This window comes from Loxodonta africana, chromosome 5 (assembly GCF_030014295.1).
Source record: "Loxodonta africana isolate mLoxAfr1 chromosome 5, mLoxAfr1.hap2, whole genome shotgun sequence".
NCBI lineage: Eukaryota > Metazoa > Chordata > Mammalia > Proboscidea > Elephantidae > Loxodonta > Loxodonta africana.
The window spans coordinates 16,044,800-16,068,809 of NC_087346.1; the positions used below are offsets into that span (position 1 = coordinate 16,044,800).

The 24,010-nt window shown below is 36.6% G+C and overlaps 1 protein-coding gene across 1 annotated transcript in view; it reads right to left on the reverse strand.

Moving 5' to 3' along the window:
* Positions 1-7,657: 7,657 nt before the first annotated feature.
* Positions 7,658-24,010, reverse strand: part of SLC25A31 (solute carrier family 25 member 31) — a 32,523-nt gene continuing 16,170 nt past the window's right edge. The window contains exons 3-6 of the mRNA XM_010590539.3: positions 21,083-21,200; positions 18,159-18,313; positions 16,358-16,483; positions 7,658-8,647 (exon numbers count right to left, since the gene is read on the reverse strand). Of these exons, the coding sequence (XP_010588841.2) occupies positions 8,456-8,647; positions 16,358-16,483; positions 18,159-18,313; positions 21,083-21,200 (591 nt within the window). The 3' untranslated portion in view covers positions 7,658-8,455. The remainder of the gene's footprint in view (positions 8,648-16,357; positions 16,484-18,158; positions 18,314-21,082; positions 21,201-24,010) is intronic.

Below are 24,010 nucleotides of genomic sequence, written 5' to 3' on the forward strand. Positions count from 1 at the left end.
AAACGTTAAGCACTTGGCCATTAACCAAAAGTTTGGAGGTTCAAACCCACCCAGAGACTCCATGGAAGAAAGACTTGTGATCTGCTTCTGTAAATGTAAAGATTAAATTCTGTAAATGTAAAGATTAGGGCCAAGAAAACTCTATGGGACAGTTCTACTGTCACATGTCAAAATTGACTTGATGGCACCTAAAAAGAACAGTGTTGATGAGTCTAAATATTCTTTTGTAGGTCATTAAGGGAGTCCTGGTAGCACGGTGGTTAAAGTGGTCGCCTGCTAACTGAAAGGTCAGTGGTTCAAAACCACCAGCGGTTCCTGGAAGAAAGATGTGGCAGTTGGCTTCAGTAGAGATTTACAGCCTCAGAAACCCTAGGGGCCTGCTATGATTTGAAACTGACAACAGTGGGTTTGGTAGGTCATTAAGTTTGTCCTTTCTTTCGTCTTTGATATTTTGCAGTTTCATTATGATGTATGTAAGTATGGATTTATTTTTAATTTTTTTTTTTAACCTGAGAGATTTTTGAAGTTCTGGGAAGGTCTGAGGTATTATCTCTTTGATTATTGCCTCTCACCCTTTCTTTTTAGTTTCTCCTGGATCTCCTACTAGACATGTGTAGAATCTCCTCATTCTGACATCTATGACTCTTAGCCTCTTTTATGTTTTTAATTTCAAACACTCTATAGAACATTTCTAATGTTTTTTTAAAAGTCTTTTCTCATTCTGTACTATGTTAGTTCTCTTCCTTCTTAAAAGTACTTTAAAATCATTTTAAACATTATAATTTCATAGTTTCAGAGTATTCTATCACATTTTCAGTTCTTGGGGTTCTCATTCTGTTTGTTGCACCCACCAACTCTGCCACTTAGTACTTCATTTCCTCATATGATTTATAATGTTTTGACCCCAAATCCTTTTCTACAAAGGCTATTATTTCTGTGGGATTTTTGTGTGTTCTAGGTTGTGGACGTGAATGGGATAGGTTTTGTATTTGTTTCTGCCAAAGCCCTGAGGGGGGACTCACTGGTCTTGCAACAGCTTCAGTTTTTCAGCTTGGGACCTTGTACCGTGCAGGCGGTATCAGGTCTAGGTTCTATGCTTTTTTGTGGCACAAGCCTACGGGTTTTGATTTCTTGTAAGTGACTTTTTTTGTTGCCGATTTACTGCCTTGGGGTGGATGTTAATCCTCATTTTCAACTACGGTTTGATGCATATTTTCCTAGTCCCTCTTCTTAAATTAAGTATTCCTTCCAAGCTTTAAGTTTTTTTTTTTTGACAAGTTCATCTGGTTGGCAGGCAAGGTGTGTTTTGTGCCTCAGTTTCAGTGCCCCCTACTTTGTGAGGGCCCAATTTATAACTCCTATGTACACGTGGATGTCAAAACCACCCGTAGCGTCTGCATCTGTTTCAGAACCCTGTGGGTTGCTAAAGTGTTAGCTTCAACCTACTCCTGGCCTTGAATATCTTTGCTTCTGACATCTGAGTATTTCCTTTTTAAGTTTTTAAGCTTAGGTATATAAAAAAAAAAAAACTCACTTGGATATATTTTATCCAGCATGTTCATGTGTTTGTGGGGGAGGCCAGCTCAATCTGCCATATTACAAATAGCACACATACGTGCAGTAAAAGTTTGGTGATCCTGAATCTCCATTCCAACTGGATTGTTTCAGTAATTTTCTGTCTGCTGTACTGCTCTGCATTACAGTGCCAAGCTTTCTAAAGAATTGCTTTAACCTTGTTGTTCACCCAATTAAAAAACTAGCAACTGTTCCCCACCATCTAAACTCTTCACTGTGGCATTCAAAGCCCTTCATAGTCAGGACCCTCATCTACTTTTCCAGATGTTTCCTGTCACTTTTCTACATCTGCTATTTTATCGCAGCTGGTCTGACCACTTGCTGTTCCCTAAATATGCCTTGAGTTTCCCCACCAAATTTTCATGTATCTTTCTCTCAGATACCCTTCCAATTTCTACATGTTTAAAATCTTCAATATTACTTAAGGCTCAGTATAATATATCATGAAGCCTCCCAAGACCGCCCAAAGTTGATTTAGTTTCCTCTTTGCCTAGCACCTTGTACCTTTTTTTATGGTATTTTTCACATTCTATCCTCCACTAGTTATTTGTGCTCTCCATCTCTTTTATTAGATTATGAACCTTATTAGATCATGAGGGTATGGAATGTATTGTTTTGTATGCTTCACAACTAGTCCAGGGCCTTGCACTAGGAGGTGCACAATAGTTGCTGAAATAAATAGGGACTTCGACCTATAACAAATGCTGTAATAGAGGATTGTATGGAAGCCTAGAAGCTTCAGTGTCTGAAAGGCCAGAAAATGGGACACCTGTCTGGAAAGAAGAGTCCTTTGAGGCAGGAAGGTATTCTCAGAGGAGGCATCTTTAGAATTATGCTTTAAAGTTACTATAAAAATGGCATAAGGGCAGTGTCTGAACTTCTCTAACTTCACAAGGGGGAAGGAGAATAAAGATCAGCAGCCCAAGGCTGATTCCTATGAGACAGGGGTCAGACACACCTCCTCTCTCTGCTGTCTTTACCAATTCTCACACCAGCCATGCCCCCCATGGCACTATCTACTTCTCTGCTAGGTTTGAAAATTCACTGCAGTGGCCACATAGAACTCACAGACAATACTCATGATTATGTGGTTTATTAGGGAAGTAACAGGTTACAAGTCAGGGTGAGAAACACTCAGGATACAGTTCTTCCATCAGGACAGCCTCTTCCCGGCCATGCTTGCAGGTAGGCCTCTCCCAGGCCCTGGGCCTCTGCCCTGTTTGGGCAAGTGTTACAAAGCTTTTAGCTCTGCTGTTAAGTGGCTGGAGACATCCCACTCTGCCAACAAGTCTCCTGCCCAAAGGCACTCAGCTTTCTGGCTCCATGGGCCGCAAAGCCCACCATGCCATCTCCTGCCATCATTTCTTTACCACCGTTTCTCACCATCTTTAGTGTTACAGCTCTGTCTCCTGGTGCCAGGAGCTTCTGAGTGCAGGGATCTTGGGTCCAAAGGACGTGCAGGGATCCTGGGTCCAAAGGACCTTGGTGGTGGTGAAATCTACTCCTTCCTGCCTCTGGGATGGCTCATTTCAAGCCGAGAGGTATGGAAAAATGGACCAGTTCCCTTAAGCCCATTGCCGTTGAGTCGATTCTGACTCATAGCGACCCTATAGGACAGAGTAGAACTGCCGCATAGGCTTCCAAGGAGTGGCTGGTAGAGTCGAGCTGCTGATTTTTTGGTTAGCAACTGCAGCACTTAACCAACTGTGCCACCAGGGTCACCTATTTGCACAGTCTCACCCAATCATTTGGATGGGAGTTACAAGGCCATGGAGAGAAAGGCCACATGTAAGTGGTCCATTGCACTGCAGTTACTAGGTAGATATGAGAAGGAAGGAACTAATAAAGCAGAGGGAAGAGAAGGCACTCTTCTAATAAAGAAAATAAATGATATACAGAAAAGAAGGTGCAATAGCACAGAGGCCCCAACGAGCATAGGGTATTTGGGGGATCGGATGTTATTAGTATACCTGCAATGCCCTAGAGGGACAAAGTATAATGCATAGCTGAGGCCTAGATCTAGATCATGAAGGATACTGTATGCCATGCTAAGTCTTTACTTTATCCTATTGTCCAGCAATCTATCTTTTCAAGAATGAGAACTCTTTTTTAATGTCAAATTTAACATTTCCTTCAACTATGAATGTAGGCACAAATCACAGTAGGTACAAATCAGTCTCTGTGATTTTCCCATCAACGGAAGTCAGATATTTTCATATCACACTATAATCGTTGGACATATCTCAAAACAACATTCATGGTTATCACTATTTTGAAACTACAGTAATTATTAAACCTGCTGCTAAATCTTACTATAAATGTGTTAACAAGAAGCATATATTACTATACCACAAGTGTTTTTTTAATAACTACGTTTCAAATGTTGTTTCCTTCGTATTTTGTGCATTTAAAATTTTTATTACAAGACAGGGTTCATAAGCTTCACCAGGTTGCCAAAGGTGTTCATGGCACAAAAATGGCTACGGAGCCCTGATCTGGGGGATTAGAGCAAAAAGACCAAAGTTAGCTGGGACCTGAAGTTCAGGGAGCAGATACCCTGTTAGCTTGGGCTGTTCACCTCCCAGTCATTATGTACAAGAAACACCTATCTTACTGAAACCACTGTTTTTTTTGAGTCTCTTTGTTACAGTAGCTTAGCCTTTACCCTCATTGATACTGAGGCTATTAAAATAACTCCTGTGAGTGAGTCATGAATTAAGGCAGTGGCAATCAAAATAGAAAAGGTCAAAGAAGAAGAAATTTTTTGAAGGTAGTATTTACACAAGTTGGTTAGCTATGTGCTATATATGGACTGAGGTAGAAGGAAATCAAGGATAACTTCCAGGTTTCTAATGTGGGTGACTGTAGAAGGGGTACATACTATGACTCAAGACATGAGTTATGAAAAGAGAAGGTTTGTGAGGTGAGAATGAGTTAGGTTTTAGAAACATTAAATTACAGAAGTCTGTGGTATACACTGAGAAAGGGGTGAAACAGACAGAAATATGTTTCTGGAAACTCAGAGAAATCTGATCTAGGCTAGAGAGAAGTTTGAGTGTCACTGGCAAGTACATGGTATCTGAAGCTAAAGGTATAGAAGCAATGAGTTGGGGAGCTTATGTAAAATGAGAAAAGAACACAGACCTTGTCCCTGGAGAATATTAACATTTAAGAGGTAGTGGAAGAAAGATAAAAAAGAAAGAAGCCCCTTTGAATTCACTGATTTAGGTCAATCAGCTAAAAAAGAATGAAGGTATCACTTATTTATCTAGCACAATGTTTGCATAATACAAAGGAACTACTATAGAAATTTTAGCTTGAGGATCCCAAAGTTATAACTATATATGAAACTGTAAAAGTTTTTTCAGGGGTTCCTGGCCTCTTACTACCCTGGCAGAAGAGTGTCTGGTATTTTCATGTTTTTAAAATTTTTTTCACTCTAGCAAAACTTGCCGGGAGGAACCAATATGAAACTCACCAAAATAATGTAGTTGAGTAAGTATAAATGACTACGAACTTAAAAGGTTTTCTTTCTTTTATAGGATATATTTTAATGAATTAAATATAGATTTTAAAAAAAGAAGCTCTGAGAGTAGGATTTTAGATTACTTCAGGAGAAAATTTTAGGGCAGGGAATTAAGTCCAGCTCTAGGAAATTACAGCAAGACCAAAGTTAGTTGGGATCTGAAGTTCATGGAGCAGGTACTCTGCTAGCCTGGACTGCTCACCTCCCAACTATTAGATATGAGATGCTGTAGAACCGTCCCATAGAGTTTCCTAGGGAACACATTGCCAGGTCTTTTCTCCCATGGAGCGGCTGGTGGATTTGGACCAGCAGCCTTTCAGTTAGTAGCTAAGCGCTTAATCATTGTGTCACCAGGGCTCCTTAAATATACTTTAGCTATGCATTTTTCCAACGTTTGCCTTCACATTAAAAAATTGTCTTTGTGAAATCACCATCATTATTTTGTTCATTAGAAGCTAGTCATCTTTCATTAACAACAGTTCAATGTAATATATACATTTTTAGCTCAATTCAGGATAATAAGTAACATTTTATTTTCTTTGTCCTAATTAAACATCTTCCAGACTTCAAAGAATAGGCTTTTGGTCTGGTGATTAAGTGATTACACTCCTGTTTGCTCTCTGTCCTGTTTGTCACTCAGGATTTTAAAGACTTCTTTCCTCTAAGCATATCTCCATATAAAACAAACACTTTTATATTTTCTTAATCTTTATATGGAAAATTATTCCTCCTATTTGATCATTTTAATTGCCTTTACTTTGACCATCTTAAATTTTTTATTGTGGCAAAGAGAACTACTCATTATGTAGATGGAAAAGATAATGTTTTCTCTTTTGCTTCTATAACTTTCTGCATGTTGACCATTGCAAGAAATCATGCTGAGAGCTTTCAAAATAGTTAATTTTTCCTTTGAGTTATAACAGCAATATTTTAGAGTATATCACATGAAATACCAGTTTTCTGAAGGAAAAATAAAAACCTTATAAATTGAGATGAAACAAATTTAATCAAAATATGCTCCATTATGTTCAATTATCTTGTGCCAACATGATGTTAAGTATTCCTTTTTCAAAAAACTCTTAATCTTTTGAGACTGTGAACTGCTCAAATGGTTCAACTACAGCTTCTTGATTTGTGAATCTTTTAGTACGTATAAAGGGTTCCAGGCATTTGAAAAGGTGGTAATCCGTTGGTGAGGTGTCAGATGAGTAAGCTGGGTGTGGTAAGATCTTAAAACCTAGCTCTAAATTTTTGAGGAGTAGTTTGAGAAAAGTCTGGTTGTGCGCTGTTGTGCAGCAGAATTGGTATACCTTTGTTGACCAGTCTTGGCTGTTCTGATCTCAATTTTTCATGAATATGATTAATTTCCTGACCGTATGAGTTTGCAATGATTGATTAACCTTGTTGCAAAAAAAAGAGTAATAGATTATGCCTTTTGCAAAGCACCATACAGTCACCATAATCTTTTTTGGGTGCAGTGGTTGTTTTGGGTAACGTCTTGGAGACTACTCTGCATTTAACCTTTGCCCGGATTGTTTATCAATGTCAAACAGTATCCATTTCTCATCACAAGTAATGACACGTAGCAAAAAAGGCTCATTTTTGTTGCAGGCTAACAGCGCTGCGCGCACCACTAGATGCTGCGATTTCTGATTTTCTGTCAATTTGTGTGGACTCATTTGTCCAACTTTGTCACTTTTCTGATGGCACTCAAGTGGTGGGAAACAGTCGTGGGAGATACCCTAAGTCTGCTGCAAGATTCTGAACTGTTGTTGGAGGGCTGCTTTCCACCAAATCTTTCAACTCAGCTGGTTTCCGCTTATGACAGATTTTGGTTTTCTTCAAGGCTCATTTTGAAGGCTCTCATCTCCAGACAGAAGTTTCTGAAACCACCACTGTATTGTTCGCTGGTTAGCAATACCCTCTCCAAATGCCAAATTGATATTTTTCTCAGCCTCAGCTGCATTATGCCGTAATCTGAACTCGTATAAAAAAAGTAGCGGTGATTGTTCAAAAGTCACCATATTATTGAGGGGCAAAAAATTCAATGCTTACAGGACAAGAACCACCTATTAAATGAAGTCAAATGATTACAAAAGCTAGCCTAGTAATATGAAATGGTGTAGCCTAATTGTCACTTACCCTAACACATCTAATCAGGATTCAAAAATGATTCACTTCAAATCTGACATTTTATATGGTACATTCTAATATTAAAAAATATAGTCTGTTATATTCCTTCAAATGTATTTTGCCCCTGTGCACCAGAAAGTTCACCTGCCCCATTTCTGCCCACTTCTAGCCTCACAAAATCTTTGTGGTTTATCCCCACTAGCTTAACATTCCTTTAGCCACTAAAACTTAAATATTTTGGGATTTCAAACATACTCTATCTACAACATTTCTGAAAAACAAGACAGACCCTGTATGAAACCTTGGAAATCCTGCTTATACTTCCCCATCGAGAAATATCTACTCTTCCCTGTTAAGCCAGTTCCCAATTGTGAAAAAAATTTCATACTTCTCTGCTTATACTAATGGTAGGGTTAGGTAAAAAAAGCTCATTTATAATAGTTTAAACTTCCCTTATTATGAGTCGGAATCGACTCGATGGCAACGGGTTTGGTTTTGGTTTATTATCAATACAGAGTACAGAAACTAATTTTCAAGGGGAAATATTCTTTTCCAAGATATAGTCATATTACATTTTATTGATTTTAAGGATAAAGCTTAGCAGATAAGCCACTTTACATCTTTTATTGTCCAACTACAAGTTTATAATAAGTGTCATTAAAGTCATTTATCTAAGTTTTTTACATCCAGATCTAGCATTTGTACATATAAAAAGCTATATGATACCATAAACACTTTACATGGCAAAAACTGCACTGTCTTTGTAGAGATGTTGTAGAAGAAAAGTTATTTATGCTCATAGATCTAAGTGATGACGTCTGATAAGCTTTTAAGAAATTGTAATCATATCGTATGATTTGAAAAGATGGGAGGACAGGTACATTAGAAGAATAGCAACTTAAAAGAAGGTATTTTAATTTCTTAGATTTCAGCATCATACATTTTAATCTTTTTTATCACAAAAGAAAAGGATTTTAAACAAATAGAAATAACATACACTGCTTACAAGTAAAACGTCTCATTAAAGTTTGAGTCTAAGTGGAAGGAAGCCCATGTTTATCTCATATCAAGTATTCAAATCCTTGAAAAATGCCTATGCTTTATTGAAGGATTAGCACTTTAAGAAAAATACCGGCAGTAATAACATATTACCAAAATGTTACAGGTGGCAGCTATGTAAATTGCATGTTTAATAAATACATGTATCTTAATTTAACCTCTTTATGAACTACCTCTAATATCAATATTAAGGAAGTCTTTAATTTTATCATATAATACCAGCACCAAAGCACCCCCTGTACCACGAAGGATATTGGAGAAGGCACCACGAAAAAATGCACTGATTCCCTCATGTTTGTATATCTTCATAAAGCAATCCAAGGTTCCTTTATATTGCCGTTGAGACTCACCACTCTATAAAAAGAAAGACAAAACAGTTTACTGTTGTATTAGTATCTTTTATCTTAAGATAGTTTTCATTCAGAACTAAGGATAGGTAAGGTTAACACTGTGTTGAATAAGTACGTTGAGTTAATGGGCATATATTGAATACTGTACCCAATGATGGGAGAATATACATAATTTTCAGGCACATTTGAAAACCAACCACATACTAGGTGTCTTAGTCATCCAGTGCTGCTCTAACAGAAATACCACAAGTGGATGGCTTTAACACAAGAGACGTTTATTTCCTCACAGTAAAGTAGGCTAAAAGTCCAAATTCAGGGCATCAGCTCCAGGGGAATGCTCTCTCTCTCTGTCAGCCTTGTCATCAATCTTCCCCCGGACTAGGAGCTTCTCCGCATAGGGACCCCGGGCCCAAAGGATGCACTCTGCTCCTGGCACTGCTTTCTTGGTGGTATGAGGTTCTCTGCTAGCTTTCTTTTCCTGTTATCTCTTGTAAGATAAAAGGTGGTACGGGCCACACCCCAGGAAACTCCCTTTACATTGGCTCAGAGATGTGACCTTAGTAAGGGTGTTACAATCCTAGCCTAATCCTCATTAACATAAAATTACAATCTAAAAATGGAGGACAACCACACAATACTGGGAATCATGGTCCAGTCAAACGGATACGCCCATGTTTTGGGGGACATAATTCAATCCATGAAACTGGGGCTAACAAATTTTATAGGATGACATTACATAGTCCCTAATTTAATCTCTGACCATACTGCATGATCATCTCAATCAACACAGAAAAGACATTTGACAAAATCTAATACACTTTCATGATAAAAGCACTCAGCAAACTAGGACTGTAAGGGAAACTCCTCAACATGATAAAGGACATTTGTGAAAAACCCACAGCTAATATTCATACTCAATGGTGAAAGACAAGGATGCCTGCTATCACTCCTGCTATTCAACACTGTACTGGAAGTTCTAGCCAGAGCAATCAGGCAAGAAAAAGAAATGAAACGTATCCATATCAGAAAGGAAGAAGTAAAACTATCTCTATTTGAAGATGATATGATACTACATATAGAAAATTTTAAAGAATCCATAAAAGAGCTGCTACAGCTAATAAATGAACACAGCAGATCAACACACAAACATCAGCTGTGTCTCTATGTTCCAGCAATGAACAATATGAAACGAAAATCAAGAAAACAATCCCATTTGTGATAGCATCGAAAATAATAAAATGCATAGGAATAAATTTAACCAGGGAAATGAAAGACTTGTACACTGAAAACTCTAAAACGCTGCTGAAAGAAATTAAAGAAGACAGAAGTAAATGGAAAGACAGTCCATGTTCATGAACTGGAAGACTTAACATTGTTGAGATATCAGTATTATCCAAAGTAATCTACAGATTCAATACACTCCTTATAAAAATTCCAATAGTTTTTTTTTTTTTTTAACAAATGCAACAGTGAATTTGCAATTTCACATGGAATTGCAAGGGGTCCCAAACAGCCAAAACAATATTGAAAAAGAAGAATAAAGCAGGAGGACTCAAACTTCCTGATGTCAAAACATACTGTAAACCTATAGTAATCAAAACAGTATGGTGCTGGTATAATGATAAATATATAAATAAACGGAATAGAATTGAGAGTTCAGAAATAAACTCATACATCCACGGCCAATGATTTTTAACAAGAGTACAAAGTCCATTCAACAGGGAAAGAATAAACTCTTCAATAAATGGTGCTGGGCCGACTGTATCGCCACATGCCAAAAAATGAAATTAGATCAATAGTTCACACCACATATGAAAATTAACTCCAACAGATCAATGACCTAAATAAAAGAACAAAAACAATAGAACTCTTAGAAGAAAACATAGGGGTAAAACTTTAAGACCTAATTTTTGACAATGGATTCTTAGATATGACACCAAAATGCAAGAACAAAAAGAATAGATAATTGGACTTCATCAGAAATGAAAAGCTTTTGTGCATCAAAGGACTTTATCAACAAAGTGAAGACACAACCTACAGAATGGGAGAAAATATTTGGAAACCATACATCTGATAAGGGTTTAATATTCAGAATATATAAAGAACTCCTACGATCCAACAACAAAAAGAAAACAACCCAATTAAAAAGTAGGCAAAAAACATTTCTCTAAAGAAAATATACAAATGGACAATAAGCACATGAAAAGATGTTTCTAGAAATTAAAAAATGAAAACAAACCCACTGATTCCAACTCATAGCGACCCTACAGGACAGAGCAGAACTGCCCCATATGGTTTCAAGGCTGTAAATATATATATATATATATGTGTGTGTGTGTGTGTTTGTGTGTGTATATACATATAAGAGTTAGCATGCATATTGTTTTATGACATTGGTTAACAACCCTATGACAAATCAACACTCTCCTTCTCAACCCTGAGTACCCTACTACCAGCTTTTCTGTCCCCTCCTGCCTTCTAGTCCTTGCCCCTGGGCTGCTATGCCCCTTTAGTCTTGTTTTGTTTTATGGGACTGTCTAATCTTTGGCTGAAGGGTGAACCTCAGAAGTGACTTCATTACTGAGCTAAAAGGGTGTCCGTGGGCCATACTCTTGGGGTTTCTCCAGTCTTTGTCAGGCCAGTAAGGTGTTTTTTTGTGAGTTAGAATTTCGTTCTGCATTTTTCTCCAGCTCTGTCTGGGACCCTCTATTGTGATCCCTGTCAGAGCAGTCAGTGTTGTTTGCCGGGCACCATCTAGTTGTGCTGGACTCGGTCTGGTAGAGGCCGTGGCAGTTGTGGTCCATTAGTCCTTTGGACTACTCTTTCCCTTGTATCTTTAGTTTTCTTCATTCTCCCTTGCTCCCCAAGGGGTGAGACTTGTGGAGTATCCTGGATGGCCACTCAGAGGCTTTGAAGACCCCAGATACTACTCACCAAAACACAATGTAGAACATTTTCTTTATAAACCGTGTTTTGCCAATTGAGCTAGATGTTCCCCGAGATCACGGACAGACTAGCAATTCAGTCCCTCAGGGAGTTTACATGTGTCTATGGAGCTTCCATGACCTTGCGCAAGGCTGTAAATCTTTACAGAAGTAAACTGCTGCATCTTCTGTGGTGTAGCTTGTGGGTTCAAACTCCCAACCTTTTGGTTAGCAGCTGAGCACTTAACCACTGAGCCACTCGGGCTCCTAGTCACTAGGCAAATGCAAATCAAAACCATAATGACATGTCACCTCACACCCACTAGGATGGCTATGATCAGAAAACAGAAATGAACAAGTGTTGCCAAGGATGTGGAGAAACTGCACAGATGGTGGGAATATAAAATGGTGTGGCCCCAGTGGAAAAGGGTTTCACAGTTCCTCAAAAAGTTCAGCACAGAATTACCATATGACCCAGAAATCCCATTTGTAGGAATATACCCAAGAGATCTGAAAGCAAGGACTTAAGTGAGTACGTGTACACCAATGTTTACTGCAGCATTATTCACAATAGTGAAAAGGTGGAAACAATCCAAGCGTCCATTGACAGATGAATGGGTAAACAAAATGTGGTATAGGCATACAATGGACTATTACTCTGCAATAAAGAAAAATGAAATTCTGATGTGTGTTACAATATGGATGAACTCTGAAAACATCATGCTAAGTGAAATAAGTCAGATACAAAAGGACAATACTGTATGATCCCACTTATATGAAGTATGTAGAATAACCAAATGCATAGAAACAAAGTGTATTAGTGGTTACCAGGAGCCGCAGAAAGGAGGGAATGGAAGTTATTGCTGAAACGGGTGCTGAACTTCTGTTTGAGGTGATGTAAAACTTTTGGAAATGGACAGCGGTGATGGCAGAACAATATGGCAAATGTAATAATGTCACCGAATTGTGCACTTGAAAATGATTAAAACGGCAAACTTTTGTTATATATATTTGACCACAATAAAATTTTAAAAAAGTGACTAGAAAAACCTTATATGTTTGGATATTAAGGAAAACACTCCTTAGACCATATTTAAAGCCAAACGATAATCAGAAACTCCTTAACAAAATGTGTGAGATACAGCTTGAGTGGTACTTAAAAAGAAATGCTGAGCTTGAAAAATTGGAAAAGGGCTGAAAATTACTGAGCAACCTAAACATTTTTAGAAAATGAATAAACCTAAAGAAAGTATAAATAAGGAAATAAACAGCAGAAATAAAGGAAATAGAAAATAAACTCAACATAGAGCACAAAAAGTCAAAATTTAGTTCTTTGAAATACTTCAAAATTTCTAGAAATAAACTTTCAGAAACATTATTCTAGGAAGGAAGAAAAAAAAAAAAAAGGCCTCTAAATCATTAGAAACAGTAAAGGTAAAATAACTACAAGGGGCCCTGGTGGCAAAGTAGTTAAGCGCTCGCCTGCTAACCAAAAGCCTGGCAGTTTGAACCCACCAGCCACTCAGAGGGAGAAAACACCTGGTGATCTGCTCCCTTAAAGATTACACCTTGGAAACCCTACGGGGCAGTTCTGATCTGTCATATAGGGTTGCTATGAGTTGGAATTGACTCGACAGTATACAACAATATAACTACAGATGATTCAGAGATTAAAGAAAGATCAAGAGGATATTATGAAAAACTCCATGATAATTATTTTGGAAACTCAGAAAAAAATGGATAAATTACTAGAAAAATAAAGTTTACCAACAGAATAGAAACAAAACATTGGAATAATCCTATAATCATTATAGAAATTAAATTAGTTGTTGAAAATCTTTTCATAAAGAAAACCACATGTCGAAATGGCTTTACCTGTGAGTTCTAATAAACATTCAGTGACCATTTAATTCTAATTTACAAAAATTATTCTAGAGAAGAGAACAAATGGGAAGACTCCCTAACATATTTTATGAGACTTGAAGAGATTTTGTACCTACAACCAGGCTAAGACAATATAGAATGAAAAATTATAAGCCAATGTCACTGAAAAATGGATGTAAAAATCCTCAACAAAAATCAGCAAGTCTAATCCAACAAGGGATACAAAACACAATACATCATGACCAAGCTGGGTTTACCCTAGGGATACATGTTTACTTTACCACTAGAAAACAGATTAATCTAAAACACTAACATATTAAAAGAATAAAAAAAAAATGATCATTTCAACAGATAAAGAAAAAACATGACAGCCATTCATGATTAAAAACTGTTGTAACCCAGGAACAGAAAGGAACTGCCATGACATTATAAATGATAACTAGAAAAAACACACAGCTAACATTAAATTATGTAACAGAGGAAATTTCTTGTAAAGTATGGAACCAGACAAGGTTGTTAGCTATCACTAATATAAAACTGAATCAGAGGTCTCAGCCAATGCAGAAATGCAAGAAAAGGAAATAAAAGGCATAAGAATTGATTAGGAAGGAAAAAAACCCCGATATTCATATCCAGAGTTGTTAACAATTTATCCCATTTGCTTTATCTTTCTTCCTTCCTTTCCTCTTGCTATTAAACACACACACGTATATAAAAACACACATACCCACAATTTTTTTCTGAACCACATATCATCCCTTTATCCTTCAACATTTCAGTATGTATTTTCTAAAAGCAAGAATATTTTCTTACATACCCATACAGTACAGTTATCAAAATCAGGAAATTTAATGTTGATATAATACCATGATCTACAGTCCACATGCAAATTAATCCATCATTTTAAAAAGTTTCTCAGTGTATTTTTTTTAGATATAGAGCTAGAGAAAATACAGATGAAAAAAAGGATAATTCTCAGGATAGTCCATGAGTGAAGTAATAGGTTAGATACACTTTACCCTTCCTGGTGGCCCTGCTGGGTTCTTCCAGGACCACTTCATATACATATACAATGATAGTACCTGACCTCATAATGTTATTTTGTCAATTAAATGAGTTAAAGTGTAAAATACTTAGGACAGTATCTGGCATTATATTACTATCTTAGCCTTCTGGCTTCACTTTCTCTTGCCCTCATGAGACCAGAAATCCTTGGGTGGTGCAAATGGCTAGGCACTGGACCACTAACTGAAAGAACCACCAAGAGGTATCTTGGAAGAAAGGCCTGGTGATCTGCTTCTGAAAGGCCATAGCCTTGAAAACCCTACAGAATGTAGTTCAACTTGGCACACATGGGGTTGCCAACAGCTGGACTTAACTTGATTGCAACTGGTTTGGTTTTGATTGTTTCATGATCCAGCTATACTGAACTACTTTTCAAGCCATACCTCTTTGCATATGTTTTTTTAAAAATAATATTTTACTATGTTTTTGGTGAAAGGTACCCATTTGACAATTTCTACACAAATTGTTCGATAACATTAGTTACATCTTTCACAGTATGTCAACATTTTCCTTGAACTGCGTTCTGGTTGTTCTATTTCCAGTAGTCTAGTTTCCCTGCCTCCTTATCTTCTCATTTTTGCTGTAATTGTTGACCTCTTGGTCTTATACAAATGGTTTTTTAATGGAGCACTGTAGTCACAGATAATATTCTTTATTTTGTATATGTATTTTCCCCTCTGCTTAGAATGCCTTTCCACTGTCTGAAGAAAGCCTATTCACTAAGATTTAGCTCTCCAAGAGGCCCCACCTAATCAGTGTAGGCATTTGGGCACCCCTCCTCTTTGCATTCCTGGTACCTATGCATATTTCTATTTAAACCATTAACTGTATGTCTTCAATAGCAGACTATGAGTTTGGGTGCAAGCTCTGTCTTATTTTGTTGTGTGTCGCCATAAGACCAGTTACCTTCGAGTAGATTCTGACTCATAGTGACCCCATGTGTGTCAGATTAGAAGTGTGCTCTATACGGTTTCCAATGGCTGCTTTTCCAGTAGTAGATAGCTAGGCCTTTCTTGCAAGGCACTTCTGGATGGACCCGAACCTCCAACCTTTTGGTTAGCAGCCGAGCATGTTAGCCATTTGTACCCTCCAGGGACTCTGGCGTCATCATAAAAACCAGGCCAAACCCATTGCCTTTGAGTTGATTCCAACTCATAGTGATCTTATGTATTACAGAGTAGAACTGGTCCATAGGGTTCTCTTGGATGTAATCTTTATGGAAGCAGATCACTAGGCTTTTCTTCTGTGGCACTGGTGGGTGGGTCTGAACCACCAACCTTTATGTCATTAGCTGAGAGCAAACTGTTTGCGCCACCAGCTTAGCGTAAATTAAGCCCTCAAATATTTGCTGTGAGAATAAATGTTAGCAAGTAGTATCAATGGAGACTGAATATATCAAAATTTTGGTTTGGAAGTTTATATTTAGAACTTAAATCATTATAAATAAGCTTTCATCCTTGAAGTTCAATTATTTATTATATTAAAATGTAACAAATTATCACATATATCAATGATTTGTGACTGAGTTAATTCTACTTAATCTAACATTTCATCTAAAATAGACGTACTCATCTAATCACTGCCAGTCCCCTTCACCCTCCAAACAATGTATCTACAGGAGTGGAAAGTATTTCTTTGTGTTTGGAAGGTAGATGAAGAAGCAGCTTTCTTGTCTGATGGCTGTATTAGGAAAGAATATGAGACTTTTTTGCATTTATTTTAGTTAGGCAAAAGAAATAATGTATCGCTTTCAGCCAAAATTTCTCTAAAATTTGAATAATGATACCTGGATATCAGAGACATTAGAAAGTCCAATTAAACTTACAAATAATATAAAATACCTGCATCATCATGCGTCTTCTAACTGTGTCAAAGGGATAAGAGAGTATTCCAGAGCACGTAGTCACAACTTGAGCAATGAAAAAGGAAACAAGAAATGGGGTTTCCTTTGGTTTTGGTAATAATCCCTAGAAAACAAAAATGTTATCAAGTAACCAAGTAATTTCCAGAGTATCTGAAATTCTTAAGTCAGAGGATAATTATTATAATATGAAAGAGGGCTTGATTAATTTTTAAAAAGGAATAAAAACAGCTGGGCTCACTGTAGAAAGATTCCAATAATACAGGTGATCAATAAGAATGGAGAATTCCATATATGACTACAACTTCAAAAGTCTATTGTCTATTTTACAGGAGCTGTATTAATAATAGAGTCGCTATGAGTCGAAATCAACTCGATGGCAATGGGCTGGGTATTAATAATGGCACCTAAACCCAGTGTGCAAAAAACTTCTTCCATGGCTCCTCCTCAGAGTTGAAAAACATGAAAAAATGTCTGCTAACGGCATCAAGAGATGATACTCAATGATGTCCGTTTAAAGTCCTAAGCTAGTGAAGAAACTACGTTCCTAAATTTCATTACTATTGAAGGTAATAACAGAGAAAAGCAGAGGAGAGTACACAAATTTTCTGTGATTAAATTACACGAGATTCTATAATTTCTATTAACATATCTGTCTTAAAAATACACTAAAAATTGAAAGAAATCTGTCCAAATCACAATAAAATGACATTCAACTACATTTATACTAATAAAGGAGCACAGAGATACAGTAAAACCTGAGAAAGCTGGAACCTGTGTAGAGTGGAAACCTGTCAGAGAAGGAAAATCCAGTATTTTCCACTAAAACGCAATGGAAAAGTAGTATGACTGTATGCTGTCAAAGGCTGGAAAACTTGTGAGACTTGGAAAAACAAGGCAGTCCTGTCGAGATCTGGCTTTCACAGGTTTCACTGTAATATATAAGCCTATTATAAAATTTCCTTCAAGTTTTAATTTTATTTAATAAATAATACTGATACTAATTTCATTGCTTCTTTTTGGAAGCTTTGTGATGTAGTGATTAAGAGCATGGGCTTTGCCTGCCACTTAGAAAGTAAATTACAAAACTGTTCTTAGATTATTTATCTTTAAAATGTAGATATTAAAAGCTATCCCTGAACACTGAGGACGCAAAGTACTTTTAACAGGGTTCCTAGAACAAAGTAACGGCTCAAAAAATGGTGGCCATTATTATAATCTTTCCCTTTCCTACTTTATGGAAGTGTTATCAAGATACGAAAATGACTGCAGAACAACCTGGGGAATGCAATACATAATATACCAGGACCCATAGATAACTGAGCTATAATAGCATTCATTATATTTAATTAATCATACCATGCCTATTTCCAAAATGAGGTACTAAATTGATTATTAATTTTTTACATGTAAAAAAGCGATAACAAATTAATGGAAAATCAGAAAAGTCTGTTAGAAATGTGTTAAGGATGTGACTTGGAGGTAAGCCTAATCATCATGTCTTCCCCATCTGCAAAGTGATTTATGGTGAATCTTCCAATGCAAACACCGCAAAAGACTAATGTTCAGAGACATCTTCATGTCTACAGTCAGATCCAAAATATAAATTATAAATTTTAATTACGTTATACCAAAGTAACAATTAAACAGAATTCCATAACGTTTCTCCTTATTTTATCATTTACTTTGATTTCTGTAATTTTAAAAGTAACCGTATCTGCTGAACAATAAAAATAAATGAATCATTTATTTACAATATCCAAGTTAAACCCCCAAATTACCTTAACTGTGTCATAAGCACCAAAATAAGAGGCTCGGTACACGATGATGCCCTGAACTGAAACACCAAACCCTTGGTATAAGCCAGCAATTCCATCCGATTTTGCTATTTTCATAATACAGTCGCCCAAACCCTTGAATTGACGTTCCTTAGGACCTAAAATAAAGTCATTTAAAATTTATTAGCAACATTATATATCAGCTAAATAATAAAGTTAATTAAACATTTTACAGATTTTAATTTTCCTAAACTGCCTTTTAGAAACCTTTCTTATGAAAAAAGCACATACTAAAATCCTTCCATTTATTTAAAGACAATCAATTGAGATTTCAAATAGCACCTTAAAATGATTTCAGTAAAAACACCAATTTCTTATGAAAGCAATCAAGTTTAAGCAATCTGACTTAAAACATTTTTATAAAATCACCAAGAAGCCCTAGTGGCGCAGTGGTTAAATGTAAACAGCTGCTAACCAAAGGGTTGGTGGTTCTAACCCAACAGCCACTCCATGGGAGAACGATGTTGTGGTCTGCTTCTGTAAAGATTTACAGCCTTGGAAACCCTATGGGGCAGTTCTTTTCTACCCTATAGGTTACCAGGAGTTACTAGTTGGGGTTCACAAAATACTTGGGAATGAAAAACTCCAAGACTGCCTTCAGTTGAAGAACAAAAAGACAAAGGAAAAAGACAAAGCCAAGCACCTAGGAAATTTAGGATTATAAACATTTTAGATGTGGTATCTTTTTTCTAGCATTTGTTGGTTTTATTTTTTATTTTCTCTTGACCTAGAACTACTTGACAATATTTTTAAACTTATTATATGTAGAATGTAATATTCAAAAATAAAGTTTTCCTAATTTTGAGAGAAAACAAAACTACAGAATTTAAAACAGACATGCTGAGTTCTTTTTACTTACTTAGTGTCATGGATTGAATTATGCTCCCTCAAAATATGTGTATCAATTTGGTTGGGCCATGATTCCCAGTATTGTGTGGTTGTCTTCCATTTTGCAATTGATGTAATTTTCTTATGTGTTGTAAATCCTAATCTCTGCCTATGGTTAACAAGGCAAGATTACATTATGTTAAAGAGGATTTGGGTGGGATGTAACAACACCCCTACTCAGGTCACATCCCTGATGCAATGCAAAGGGAGTTTCCCTGGGGTGTGGCCTGTATCACCTTTTATCTTACACAAGATAAAAGGAAAGGGAAGCGAGCAGAGGGTTGGGGACCTCATACCACCAATAAAGCAACACCAGGAGCAGAGTGCATCCTTTGGACCTGAAGTCCCCATGCCAAGAAGCTCCTAGACCAAGGAAAGATTGATGACAAGGACCTTCCCCCAGAGCCAACAGATAGAGAAAGCCTTCCCCTGGAGCTGGTGCCCTGAATTTGGACTTCTAGCCTACTAGACTGTGAAGAGCATAAATTTCTCTTTCTTAAAGCCATCCACTTGTGGTATTCTGTTACAGCTGCACTAGGTGACTAAGACACTTAGCAATAACAATATGGAGTTCCAGTTAAACATGACAGATGGAACTTGTATTTTCATCTTTGCTCAAACTGCCACCTCTTCTAAGATATTTTCTCTGATCATTTTCCTAAAACTGGTCTCACCCACTTTTCCTAAAATTTTCTTCATAGAATTTATCATTAAATGATAGCATATTTTAGTCATTTATTCCTTTTTTATTGCTTGTTTCCTCCACTAGACTATAAGGTACATGAGCTCCATGTCTTATATGGTGTGTGATACACAGCCTATACTTAAGGAAGGGCCTGGTTCATGGTAGACAATAAATATTTGTTGAATGAATCTCTGCTTCCTAGAGAAAACCTATTAAAATGATAGTAAAGGAGCAAAATAGGCTTAAAACCACATAGACAAAGAAGTGCACAAGACAGAAAATGAAATTCACACATTTTTCCAAGATGAAAAGGAAATGAAGGAGTGGAAACTCAGTTAGTAGAGAATGGTAAGCTAAAACTTATTTTCTTGTAGAGGGAGATTTTGTTGAGAAGCCATTTTGCCTCCAATAACCCCAGAAAGACTCAGAAATTGGAGGAACTAAATACTATCCTAGAGTGAAAGCAGGGGAGTAGCTGGATCCTCAAAATCCCCATCCTCACCCTAAGCAGCCAAGTGACTTACTCCCCTGAACGCAAGTCTACAAACTGAATGGTGTCAATTGAGTAACCTCCACAATTACTGAAAAAGGAATGGCATCAAGATACATCGTTGTAAAATATCAGGTCATCAGGGATAGAAAGGATCAGGAGTAAGAAAATGATCCAATTCCTTAAGAGCAACATTGAAAACTAGAAGCCAGGCTAACGCTTTGAAGATTGTGAAGTAAAATGACTTTAAATTCAGAATTGTATATATGACCATATATTAATCAAGACAGTAAATCAGTGGCATTCTGACATGCAAGATCTCAATTTATATCCTATTCACTCTCAGAAAGCTACCAAAGAACATAAATAGGAAAAAAAAAAAAAAGTAGAATAGGAAGATGTGATAAATAAAGTTAAGGAGAAAGGCAAAAAGAATCCCTAGGATGACAATTGTGCATCCAATCTAGAGAGCATCCATAGTCGTTACAGGGGTAAGTCCATGAAAGGATTTAGGAGTTGGCTCTCTAGGAAAAAATGGAAGTAAAGCATTAGTAGTCTTTGTGTTTGCAACACTACAGTGTTGGCCTTCCCCTTCCTACCTTTGAAGGAGGGGAAAAAGCTGTATATTTTAGGCCCTAGGAGTAAAAAAAAAAAAAAAAAAAAATTTTTTTTTTTTTAGGAGTACCATTTGGTTGAAAATAACAATTTTATTCTGTATCTGCTAACACGGTTGTTACAGCATAACTCTACAATAAATAACACATAGTTCAAAACACAGAGAAGTTATTTCTAAAAACGCCATACCTTTTCCAATATCAGCACCTAATCTGGTTCGGGCAAAATCTAGCGGATACACTACACATAAAGATGTTGCCCCAGCAGCTCCACCAGAAGCCAGGTTTGCAAAAAACCACCTCCAGAACTGAAACATATTAATTAAAAAGTGGTTATTAAACTACAGAACCCGACTGTTTAAAACAGCTGGTAAATTCTTATTTCTATAAAGGTTAAAAAGCTAGATGTACAAACTGCTTTTATAAACACCTATAATATGTATTATAGTATCCCTTCTCTAAAAATGAATACATAAGGAATAATTTAAGATGGAAGAAAAGAAGGTAGTACCGTTACGTTTTGAAATCTAAATGTTATCAGATATTAAAACTTATCTTCCTTTTACCAAGTTCTTTACCACTGATCTACTGCTTTATTATATTCCTCAACAGACACTAAACAAACTTTAATGAGCTTGTAGATAAAGGTTTTTATTTGGGTATGGAGAGAAACTCAAAATACTTCTCTTCACATCCATGTATCCTTTGTTTCTCATCAGGCAGATATGTTGTTTAGGTGCTGACATACTGAAATTCCAGGATATTTTAATGATCTTTGTGCTCTACTATTAACTGAAAGGTTGGTGATTCAAACCCATTACAGGTACCTCAGAAGAAAGTCCTGGCAATCTGCTTCTGAGGTCACAGCCTTGAAAACCTTATGGAGTGCAGTTTTACTCTGCAACACAGGGGACTGCCATGAGTCGATATCAACTCAATCGACTACCGGTTTTTTTTTTTTTTTTTTTGAGCAAGAGCAGCCCAAGTCAGCAAAAGAGGCCACATAATAAGATAATCATTCCTTTAAACCGTATGTATTTTCTGTTAATAATAGTGTTAGCTAATGACTAAAATGTCAGACATATATGGAGGCTTTAGTTGTGCCCTTTTTTTGTGAGGGGTGGGACGGGGAGACAGTGATATTTCATAATGCCCTTATTTCACTGTGTGATTTTCATATAATTAAATTTGAATAGCTCAAAAATATAATTATGTTCAAACACTGAAAGAAAATTGGCAGAAGTCAATTATAACAGCTCCAATTCAAAACGTTTCAGCACCTGGAATTTATGGAAAAAGAAAGGAACATTTGAACTGGAGATGTTTTGGAAAATCCAGGCTACATGGCCACTGTAACCATTATATACATTAAAGTGAAAAATGTTCTAGTTACACTCAGTTTCTTGCTTTACTCTCCTGCTCTTATTTCTAACAATAGTTTTAAGTCTCAGCTTTGGAACTCTCGGTTTGCTCTTGGCCTGGCATGCACTTCCTATCTTTATAAACAAAAAATAGTTACCTATTGCTTCATCCTCTAATTTAAGCTCTATCGCTTCTGTGAAATCTTCTCTGATGTCCAACCCTTCCAAAACTGTATGCAATCATACTCTCTTCCCATAAATACTTCATCTCTCAGAGAATTAAAGATAAATCACATGACCAATATGTAAAATGTCAGTATGTTCCAGATTCTCATCTTTTTTGAAAATAATACAACCACTTTCTACTTTCAATTTATAATGTGGACATGTCTTATCTCCTAGAGACCACACATTTCTTGAAGTTAGGATTATTACTTTTTATATAATAGATTTATTGAAATAAATTTACATACCATACAACACACCTATGTAAAACATACGATTCAATGGTTTATAGTATATTCACAGAGTTGTGCAACCATCCCCGTGATTTCAGAATATTTTTATCAACTTAAAAGGAATCCCTGTACCCATTAGCAGTCACTTCCTGTCTTCCCACCCCTTTTCCCTGAGTCCTAGGCAACTAATCTACTTTCTATCTCTACAGATTTACCTATTCTGGACATTTGGTATAAATGGAACCATACAGTATGTGGCCTTTTGTGACTGGCTTCTTTCACTTAGCATAATGTTTACAAGGTTCATCCATGTTGTAGCTTTTATCAGTACCTCATTCCTCTTTATTGCCAAATAATATTCCATTGTATGAACACATTTATCCATTCCTTAGTTGATGAGCATTTGGTTTGTTTCCATTTTTTGGAGGCTAGTATTCCTCATTCATCTTTTTATTTCACAGAGCAAGTCTTGCCTGAAATAACACATTCAATAAATATTGCTCTAACAAAGCATACTGGGAATGCCAATTACTGTTCCCAGCTTCCCATGGCTCCTTTCGAGTAAAACTGATTAGTGCCAGTGTATATGTTTCACAATTATACAGAGGTAATTTGGAGACTGCATCTGACCTAAAGGTAGCTAATGCATAGATGATCTGTAACCTGGTAGAAAAAGATGAGTTGGGTCAAAGTCTCTTTCTTGGGAACATGACTTTAGAGATTCCAAGCAAGTCTGCAGTAAGGGTAGAAACAGAAAGTTACTAATTTTGTTTTAGGTCTCAGATTACTTTGAGATTGCTGAAAGCTATAGACCTCTCCCAGGAAAAAAATAACACATGCATAAACATATACTTTTAGTGTGTTCACTGTATACCTAAAGCATCCATGGACTCCAGTTTAAGAACCTCTTACTCAGAGAAAGGCCAGAAGGGACCTCCATGATATTAACACTAAACTTAAAGGAGAAAGAAAATATAGGTAAACGAAAGAGGTAGGCAATAATGAGAAAACAGCAAGCATACATACAAAAAAGCAGTTCATTAGAAAGAGAGATAGACCAATCCCTAGGGTTGCCTTTGGTTCAAATTCCAGTGCCAGTGTATCATTACAATAAATCCCCTTTCCCTGAAGTAATTTCAGTGAATCTCTGTTTCTTACAACCAAATAAGTTAAATCAAACATAAAGTACAGCATAAAGGTTTATAAAGTGAATCTTAGATTCTACTAAACCTTTTTCCTTTCCCATATAAGAAAAAGAAGGCAGATCAATGACTTCTTGCATGCATTATCATAAAATTT